The sequence below is a fragment of the Oncorhynchus gorbuscha genome, linkage group LG19 (assembly GCF_021184085.1).
Source record: "Oncorhynchus gorbuscha isolate QuinsamMale2020 ecotype Even-year linkage group LG19, OgorEven_v1.0, whole genome shotgun sequence".
In the NCBI taxonomy this organism is placed as follows: Eukaryota; Metazoa; Chordata; class Actinopteri; order Salmoniformes; family Salmonidae; genus Oncorhynchus; species Oncorhynchus gorbuscha.
This window is the reverse complement of record NC_060191.1, coordinates 49344344-49354621: the sequence shown is the minus strand read 5'-3', so window position 1 is coordinate 49354621 and position 10278 is coordinate 49344344. Positions and strand designations below refer to the sequence as shown.

General features: G+C 38.3%; 1 protein-coding gene across 1 annotated transcript; it reads left to right on the top strand.

Annotated features, from left to right (window-relative positions):
• Positions 1-5941: 5941 nt before the first annotated feature.
• Positions 5942-9422, top strand: LOC124005415 (ribosome maturation protein SBDS-like). The gene is made up of 5 exons (XM_046314655.1): positions 5942-6313; positions 6980-7109; positions 7225-7425; positions 7757-7921; positions 8329-9422. The coding sequence occupies exons 1-5, from the start codon at positions 6186-6188 to the stop codon at positions 8455-8457; spliced, it is 753 nt and encodes a 250-aa protein (XP_046170611.1). The 5' UTR covers positions 5942-6185; the 3' UTR covers positions 8458-9422.
• The last annotated feature ends 856 nt before the right edge of the window (positions 9423-10278 follow it).

Below are 10278 nucleotides of genomic sequence, written 5' to 3'. Positions count from 1 at the left end.
ATGATGTGAATTATGTGTCAAAATGGGGGAATTACCAGTCTTGATTGAAGTTTACACACCTTGAGGGAAATATAGAAATGTATTGAGTGATGTATGAAGGAGTGTATTGTTGCGTTGTTTGTTCTGTTTTGATAAATCTCAAAAGATTGGGTCTGCTGGATGATCGGGATCATTTTCAGATCCTATGACTCTGCATTGAGGTTGACGGTGTGATAAGGGAGTAAAAGCTAATTAGAAGAATTGTTTCAACAGAATGTGATCTTATTTTTTTCTTTGACATGTGTTTTAGAGGTTTGCATTAAGCATATTAGTAGTGGTAATAATTACACACAATGGATCATTTGTTTGGATTTCTTTAAAATGCTTGTCTGGATTTTCTGAATCAGAAATGAACTGAACTATCTGATCTATCATCACTCTCGAGGTTACTACGGGTGGCGTCTTGATGCATAAGCAGGGACAATTTGACCAAACGGTGTGGACCTCAAAACCCCCTCTAAACGGCTGAAGAAATAGCATTCACTAAGGCCCTGTCCTGCACCACTTTTACTGAGAGACCTGAGTCCGAGCCAGCAACTGATGTACAGCATCCAGTTGAAGTCATCAACTGCCTTTTCTCTCAAGATTGCAAAAGAAGTCCGTGCGGAGTGAGCATAGAGATAGAGATACGTTCCAAAACATTTCTCATATCGCTGGTACCCTGGTATGCAAATGGGCAAGACATGAGTTGTGTTGGGGTTCAGGTGAGACATTGAAATTGGGACATTGACATGGATCATCCATTTTGAACTGTGAAGCTATCTGAAGAAAAATGAAGAAATGCCAGAAGATTGAGTGCTGGAGAAGAGAGGGGGTTGGTCAACTGTGCCCGTAATTGATTTAGACTTGTCTGAAATATTTACTTGGGGTATCTGGTTGACGGGGGAGGTCTACACTGCTAAATTTATAATGATTTAGGCTTAAGAATGCATTGGGATACTGATCTGTAATAATAACCCTGATGAGTTAGTTCACTGGGTTAATTATGATATTAATATATTGTATATTAATATAAATGTGCATTCTCCCGGTACTAATCTGTGTTAAAATCTGTGTTAAATTGGGGGTTTTCTTTTTGGGTGATAAAACTCATGTGAATCACTGAGCAATTTCATTCTAAATTATGTTTGGATAATTAATTGGGTTTAGATTCTGATTGGGAACTGAATGATTTCCCTGACCTATTCCTGACTACATCTCTGATGAGGACCCCAATCCTGAGCATAAGGAGCTCATGTTACTACTGGGTGTACAAAGTGTCCAGAGAGGGGTGTCTATCACTGGTGTAGGAAGGTTTTGTTCTAAATGGGTTAGACATTTTCATCATGCTTACCCCTACCTTTGTGCGTGGTGCCAGCATGATGACTGTCCTATCTGTTGAGATTAAGCTTGTGTGTGATGTTAATTTTCAGGGTTTCATTATGTTACAAATTGACAGTGTTTTGATAAAGGTATTAAGCTCAGAAACCCAGAGGACGGTTGTTTACCATGGATGAAATGTGTATTTAACAAACTTGAATTTTTCTAGAAGATTATCTTGAGTGGGGAATGTGAGGAAAAAATTATATTTACCTGATTTATTTCATATTAATGGTTAACAATTCATATTTAACTAATAGTAAAGACATTTCTGTCCTAGTGTCTGTTTTTTTTATGGTCTCCACTCTAGTTCCCTGCAGCTAATCTGGGTTTATGGTCACCAGAGATGGCTTAAGTTGACAAATGAGTTAAAGACTGCATTACATAGACAAGAATGTGTTTTACTAGGGATAGTTTAGGAGTAGAACAATCCATCGTTGTCTCAATCATCCTTGCATCTGGGAAACTAAACCAGGGTGGGGTTAAGACCACAACCCACGTGCAGATAATGACATGATGAACCCAGAGTGGTTTATGATGTGCCAATCTGCACGGGATGGGTAAAACCAATCATGACTAAACATTTTTAGCGTCAGCTATATATAGTACTCTGCATTTGGGTAAAGGTTAGGTTACTCGGTCCAACACTCAAGGTTCTGGGGTTGACCAGCCTCATTATTGCAATAATGCATTGATATTAAATAAAGATGATTGTTTGAAGAAATTACCAAATCTCTCTCAGTACTGAATTTTCCATGACACTAGTCACTTTAATAATGCCACTTAATAATGTTTACATTTCTTGCATTACTCATCACATATGTACATATACTGTATTTTATACCATCTATTGCATCTTGCCCATGCCGCTTGGTCATTGTGCATCCATATATTTATATTGATATGTATATATTCTTATTCCATTTCTTTACTTAGATTTGTGTGTATTAGTTAGTTGTCGTGGAATTGTTGGATTAGTTGTTAGATATTGCTGCACTGTCGGGACTAGAAGCACAAGCATTTCGCTACACTTGCAATAACATCTGCTAACCATGTGTATGTGACAAATACAATTTGATTTAAATAAGTTCAGGAGTACACATTTGCTTAACAAGTCACGTAAGTTGCATGAACTCACTCAATGCAAAACAGTGTTCAACATGATTTTTGAATGACTACCTCATCTCTGTTATGTGTAAGGTCCCTTATGTTATGTGTAAGGTCCCTCAGTCGAGCAGTGAATTTCAAACACAGATTCAACCACCAAGACCGGGGAGGTTTTCCAATTCCTAGCAAAGAAGGGCACTGATTGGTAGATGGGTTAAAAAACAGACATTGAATAACATTTTGAGAATGGTGAAGTTATTAATTACACTTTGGATGGTGTATCAATACACCGAGTCACTAGAAAGATACAGGCATCCTTCCTAACTCAGATGCCGTAGAGGAAGGAAACCTCTCAGTGATTTCACAATGAGGCCAATGTTGACTTTAAAACAATTACAGAGTTTAATGGCTGTGATGGGAGAAAACTGAGGATGGATCAACAACATTGTAGTTACTCCACAATAATAACCTAATTGACAGTGAAAGGAAGTCATGTAGAGAAATATATTCTAAAACATGCATCCTTTTTGCAACAAGCCACTAAAGTAATACTGCAAAGAAATTGGCAAAGCAGTTTACTTTTTGTCCTGTAATGTGTTATTTTGGGGCAAATCAAATACAACACATTCGAGTACCACTCCCCATATTTTCATGCATGGTGGTTGCTGCAGCATGTATGGGTATGCTTGCAATCATTAAGGACTGGGGAGTTTTTCAGGATAAAAAAATATATGGGTTGGAGCTAAGTACAGGCAAAATCCTAGAGGAAAACCTGGTTTACACTGCTTTCCGCCAGACACTGGGAGATGAATTCACCATTCAACAGGACAATAACCTACCTAAAGCACAAGGCCTAATCTACACTGGAGTTGCTTACCAAGAATACAGTGAATATTCCTGAGTGGCCAAGTTTGACTTACATCTGCTTGAAAATCTATGACAAGAGCTGAACATGGTTGTCTAGCAATGATCAACAACCAATTTGACAGAATGTGAACAATTTTGAAAAGAATAATGTGCAAATATTGTACAATCCAGGTGTAGAAAGATCTTAGAGACTTACCCAAAAAGACTCACAGCTGTAATCACTGTCAAAGGTGCTTCTACAAAGTATTGACTCAGTGGTGTGAATAGTTATGTAAATTAGATATTTATTGTATTTAATTTTCAATAAAATGTGATACAATATATAAAAACATGCTTTCACTTTGTCATTATGGGGTATTGTGTGTAGATGGGTGAATTTTTAAAATATTTAATCCATTCTGAATTCAGTCTGTAACACAACAAATTGTGAGATAGGTCAAGGTGTATGGATACTTTCTGAAGGCACTGTACCTGCCGTGCGGGGGGAATATGATAAGCACCCCGACTCTCTGTCTAATGTTAATAATCCTCCCTTGCGATACGGTTTTGGAAACCTTTGGAACTTTACTTTCATATCATCGAGAATTTAAAAATATATATAAACAATATACTTACTGTACGCAGTTTTAGCACACGACTGTTTTTAATAACACGCTTCCAGCCAATGTATGACACTTCCTTCCCATTTGCGCTCCAATGGAAATGTCAGGATAAGTGGGAAGTGTTCTGTTGCCTCGAAGCATGTATTAGTCAAAACACGGCCATGTGCATCTGTGCTAAAACTGCATACAGTAAGTTTATCTTTTGCATTTGTACAATTATGTCTCAGTAATAATATGAAAGTTATGCTTAAAGGTTTCCAAAACCTTATTTCAAGGGAAGATAATGAACATTTCTAAGCGTTGGGACTGTAGTACACATGGACCATGCTGTGGTTCTTAAGTTAAAATAAGAACCCAAGAGCTGGGTATGACCCCTTGGGTTCTTGAGATCTAATAAAAACCATGTATCCCTAAAACTATTGTTTCTCTTAAAAATCAGCCCCTGTACCACAACAAAAAGTCCATAGTTGCAGAATCAACCTCTTACCTTTGCAATCCCAGTCTGTTTTGCAAAGAATATCTTTATTTCAGAAACATTAACCACTTTCTCCTTCTCAACGCTGTAACCACCACTTACCTCGATAACGAGAGGGCCAATGTTTGAGACCAGACTGCTGAATCTTTTAACCATTCCATGTGGTTAAACTCTTAGACTATTGACACAGACAGAATAAGAACAAATCTTTGATATGAATTACTAGTCTGCAGCTAGGAATTCGGTATCATTGAACGCGAAGACCGACAACCGCCGAAACATCTATCCATAATGACATGAATGAATGTCAATCTGAACCCATCCTTCCAACCACGACAGAAAGGGCGGACAAACTCTCCAACAGAAACAAATCATGCAATAAAATGCAAATTAATTACTTAAAAATCATACAATGTGATTTTCTGGATTTTTGTTTTAGATTCCGTCTCTCACAGTTGAAGTGTACCTATGATTTAAAAAATGACAGACCTCTACATGCTTTGTAAGTAGGAAAACCTGAAACATCGGCAGTGTATCAAATACTTGTTCTCCCCACTGTATATGTTTTCCTGTACGAGCTTTTGTACCGAATACATTACGTTGTTGCAGGTGTCAAGCTTATGGGCACGTGGCAGCAATGTGTAGGAGGGAGGTTTCTAGGTGTGAGAAGTGTGCATAAGGGCATGAGACAAAGGAATGTGTAGCATTGGGGAAAATAGTGGTACTGTATGTGTAGCAGTGTGATATTGTTCCCCTAGATTATGCACCAAATTGCACACAAGGACCAATTCAAATGGGCCAGGTCAAGAGGGGATGTTAATAATTTGATAATAATAATAATTAAGTGTATTTTTTTTTTAATTACAGCTGCATAGCTAATGTTTTTATTTGGTGTACAAACACTTTTTCATATCAATATTGTACATACATGTGATTGTAAAAGTTTTGTATATTTTGGTTTGGTCCATCGCGGGTTATCTGTATTTCCATCCAAGGGTTAACATAATGTGTGTTGTCTCTTCGTGTGCAGGGCAAATAAAAATAATTCAACTAGCAGACCTTCAGTTGTGTCCGCGTCCTAATTAAAATTACACAACGCAGAACGAACTACGCTACATCTATGTTAATTGTGCAGTAAGTAGAGGAATATTGGTCAAGGGGGAAATCCTGAGAGGAGTGTTGTGAGTAGTAGACCTGTACCAGTAGAGAGGGATAGGCCAACAAGTGATATGTTTCAGTAAAATTAGATGTTTAGCATTTATATCAATGGTTATCAACTGTACTGCAGGGAGAGAACGTAAGTCGCAGAAAATTTAAGCTGTGGTGGCAGCTGCAGAGAAGTATTTGAGTGCGAGAATTGACGTCGGAAGAGTTACATGATAAGTGTTACGTGGTGATGTCCCATCCTTTCAGGTTGTTGGCATGAGGTAGGACTAAATTGATTTAAATAGTGGAGTAGGGTGCTGTATTTTTTGGAGGGTAAAGTTAGATGGCAGGGTATTTGTTTGTTTATTTGTTTATTTAAGTGAAGTATAAGGCAGTTGTACTCCAGTGTAGTAGCTGACGGCAATGCAACATATTAAACCCCATCGAAGAAGATCAACAACAAGTCGGAACCTTTGTACCTATAGTATGCGTTTCAGTCCGGCAGAATTTATGTGAAACTCATAGCACACCAACGCCGCAAGAAATTTATCGCTTTACTGACAGATTACTCTGTTTTGTAAAGCAAAAATATGTCTATATTTACACCAACAAACCAGATCCGACTCACAAATGTGGCGGTGGTGAGGATGAAAAAGGGAGGAAAACGGTTTGAAATCGCCTGCTACAAAAATAAAGTGATGAGCTGGAGATCTGGAGCGTGAGTGTTTTTAAGGAATTTGGCTAGCTAGCCATAATAGCTAGCTAGATCTGTTTGATACCCAACGAGGCACACATCAAACACTACGAGTATGTCAGACTAATGGTAGTATGTTTTGATCTTTGATTTATTGATAATGAGCTCCGAATGTAACTAAATATGTATATAAACAAGTTGTGCTGTTTCGGAGGAGCAAGTCATGACCTATCACTGGCCTTGAATCTTGCATCATATTCTTACCCAGTGTCGAGAGGCTGTGGAATAATGAGGATCTGAGGAACAGTCTATGTGCCATGTGTTTTGCTTCTGGCATCTTCTGAATAAGAAAAAAATGGGACACTCCATCGACCGCCCCCAGAACCAAATCCAGTAGCTGCTCAGAGTTCATACAATATTTGACTTTAGGTATTGAAAGCATTTAGCACAGTGCTTCTATCCTGGTCCTGGGGACCCAAAGGGTGCTCATTTTTGCCCTAGCACTATTAATCTGATTCCACTAACCAACTCATTGTCACACCTTTGATTAGTGGAATCAGGTGTGTAGTGCTAGGGCAAAAATGTGTGCCCCTTTGGGTCCCCAAGACCAGGATTAAGAAACAGTGATAGCAAAACTTACTGTAAACACTTAATACATCTCCATGCAATTTCCATTTGCCAATTACACAGAGAGAAGGACCTGGATGAAGTGTTGCAGACCAGTTCTGTTTTCAATAATGTTTCCAAGGGTCAGGTTGCCAAGAAAGATGATCTGTCAAAAGCCTTTGGAACAGATGACCTGACAGAGATATGCAAAGAAGTAAATACATTGACAAATACAAACACCAGTAACTAATATTACATACATTCATTCAACATTATGTATTGCTATGATATTTGCCTATTCTGTATTTGTCTTTTTCTTTGTCGGTCAGATTTTAGCTAAAGGAGAACTCCAGGTTTCAGATAAAGAGAGGCAGAGCCAGTTAGAGACAAGTTTCAGAGACATTGCAACCATCGTGGCGGAGAAGTGTGTGAACCCAGAGACCAAGCGACCATACACAGTCAACCTCATAGAGCGGGCCATGAAGGATATCCACTACTCTGTCAAGGCCAACAAGAGCACCAAGCAGCAGGTAGGGCTGGGACACAGTGTTGTTGCTACAGTACACTGGAGTCTAGACATTTTCCTTATTTTAATATTGGCAAGGAAACATGAATGACCGGCTTTGTTTATAATGTTCACTCACTGTGCATACTGTGGGTACAAGCAGTGGCAAGATTTAGCCATAAATTATTCCCTTCAAATGTGAAGAGTTTGATCTTTCATATTAAACATTCTGAACCTGTATGTTGTTTAGCTACATAAACCAGAATACTTACATGGATGGCTTTTAGTATGTACCAACAAATGAGTCTTTGTCATGCTAATGCCAATGAATCTAACAGCTGTTTGTTTGTTCCTAGGCTCTGGAGGTGATCAGGCAGCTGAAGGATTCCATAGAGATCCAGAGGGCCCACATGAGGCTGAGGCTGGTGCTGCCGGCCAAGGAGGGCAAGAGGCTGAAGGAGAAACTCAAACCCCTCCTCAAGGTGGTGGAAAGTGAAGACTTTGACGACCAGCTAGAGATGGTGAGAGACAGATCCCTCTGGTTTATACTGTCCTACACTGTGTGTCTCTAAAGCGCATGTGTCAATCTCTTTCCATGCTGGGCTGAGTGTCTGCGGGGTTTCTCTCTTCCCTTAGACTTGATTGATGAATTGAGGTCACTAATTAGTGAAGGGCGCCCCTCGCATGGTTGTTTAGGTCTTAATTGAAAGGAAAAAACAAAAACATGTAGACACTAGGTCCTCCATGGGATGAGTTTGACACCCTTGCTCTTAACTAAAATGGTTATATCTTATCTAGACATATCCAAACTAATTTGGAATACATTGTATATGCTATGAGTAGTAAATAGTTCAAGTAATGCAACAACAAGCACTCTCTCCCTCCCCCTCTTTCTATATATATTTCTCTCCCTCCCTCCATCCTCCAGGTATGTCTGGTGGACCCAGGCTGCTTCAGGGAGATAGATGAGTTGATCCGCTGTGAGACGAAAGGTAAAGGTTCCCTGGAGGTGCTCAGTCTGAAGGATGTGGAAGAGGGAGACGAGAGGCTGGAATAACCTTCACACAGAGCACTATAGGACTACATACATACACTATCTTACCACCACCGTTGCCACACAAACTGCAAACTCTTCATTAAAGAGAACGCTATTTCTAATACCAATGGATCCCATCTCATTTCCAGCCTCTGTTTATTTGAAGAAAAAATATATTCTGTTCAGTTAAATAATTTTCCTGCCCTACGTACAACTACTGGATGTATAGTCTCTCGTGACAGCTGATTGGCCTCTGGGTCTCGATTGCTGAATGTATGACCTCTTGTAAGTTGCATGATGCTTTAGCTGGAGGTTGATGGAAACCTAAATTCAAACATTGAGATGCTCTGTATTTCTTTAGTTTACAAAACAAGTTTGAGGCTTGTCAGGTATTGATCAGTTTTTCACTACATATTCTGAGTTTTGGCAAACACTGACAAGCCATTTTCAATCATTATATTGACCCATGCAACATCAGACGCAGCTTGTGCAAGTTAATAAACACGTAATCAGATGGTTAACGTCTACAACATCGGAGGATTGATTACCTAGCAAGCCATCAAGGCAAGGTAAAATATCACAAAGGGAGCTAGATAAAGCCAGAAGAATAATATACTTGTTGAACATAGCCAACAGTCTTGTGTTTTGATCACTCACTGCTAAGTTTGTCAAGGCCCTGACAACAGTGTATAGCTATCTTGCCAGGGCTTTTTGCTGCGATCATGTGCGTGCACCACTTGAATGTGACCTTTGCTTATGAACAAAAAATGGCTCTATTTAATTGAATTAAGTTATTTTTGTGAGTCAACTTCTACTCAAGTAATTAATATGGTATTGACCCTGCCTTTCATTTTACCCAGTGTGGCATTTCACCATACTTATGAAGTAATATTTTATTATTAATAATAATAATAACCCCTTCATTTATATATTCTTTCACAAGTATTTCCTTATAAACAATTGCAAATAAAAATGTAATAATTTCATTGTTTTTATTAATTTTTGTGATTACTATAGCATTGTCTCTCCAAAAACTGAATCAATAGCCCTATGCCAAGTTTATGCAGGTAAAGGGGCAATATCAAGAATGTATTACTGACATTACTCGAGCAGAAATTGTACAGTGCCTTCAGAAAGTATTCATACCCTTTGACTTATTCCACATTTTGTAAATTGTTTTCTCACCCATCTACACACATTACCCCATAATGACAAAGTGAAGACATGTTTTTATAAATGTTAGCAAATTTATTGAAAATTAAATAAAATATCTCATTTATTTAAGTATTCACACCCCTGAGTCAATACATGTTAGAATCACCTTTGGCAGTGATTACAGCTGTCAGTCTTTCTTGATAGGTCTCTAAGAGCTTAGCACACCTGGATTATACAATATTTCAAATCAAATTTTATTTGTCACATACACATGGTTAGCAGATGTTAATGCGAGTGTAGCGAAATGCTTGTGCTTCTAGTTCCGACAATGCAGTGATAACCAACAAGTAATCTAACTAACAATTCCAAAACTACTGTCTTATACACAGTGTAAGGGGATAAGGAACATGTACATAAGGATATATGAATGAGTGATGGTACAGAGCAGCATACAGTAGATGGTATTGAGTACAGTATATACATATGAGATGAGTGTGTAGACAAAGTAAACAAAGTGGCATAGTTAAAGTGGCTAGTGATACATGTGTTACATAAGGATGCAGTTGATGATGTAGAGTACAGTATATACATATGCATATGAGATTAATAATGTAGGGTAAGTAACATTATATAAGGTAGCATTGTTTAAAGTGGCTAGTGATATATTTGCACATTTATTATTGAAAA

Bases quoted from the DNA above. Each gene is read 5' to 3' on its own strand.
- LOC124005415 (XM_046314655.1), top strand. From the start codon at position 6,186: ATGTCTATATTTACACCAACAAACCAGATCCGACTCACAAATGTGGCG. The intron at 6,314-6,979 runs GTGAGTGTTTTT...CCAATTACACAG, and splicing joins ATGAGCTGGAGATCTGGAGC to AGAGAAGGACCTGGATGAAG. The intron at 7,426-7,756 runs GTAGGGCTGGGA...GTTTGTTCCTAG, and splicing joins ACAAGAGCACCAAGCAGCAG to GCTCTGGAGGTGATCAGGCA.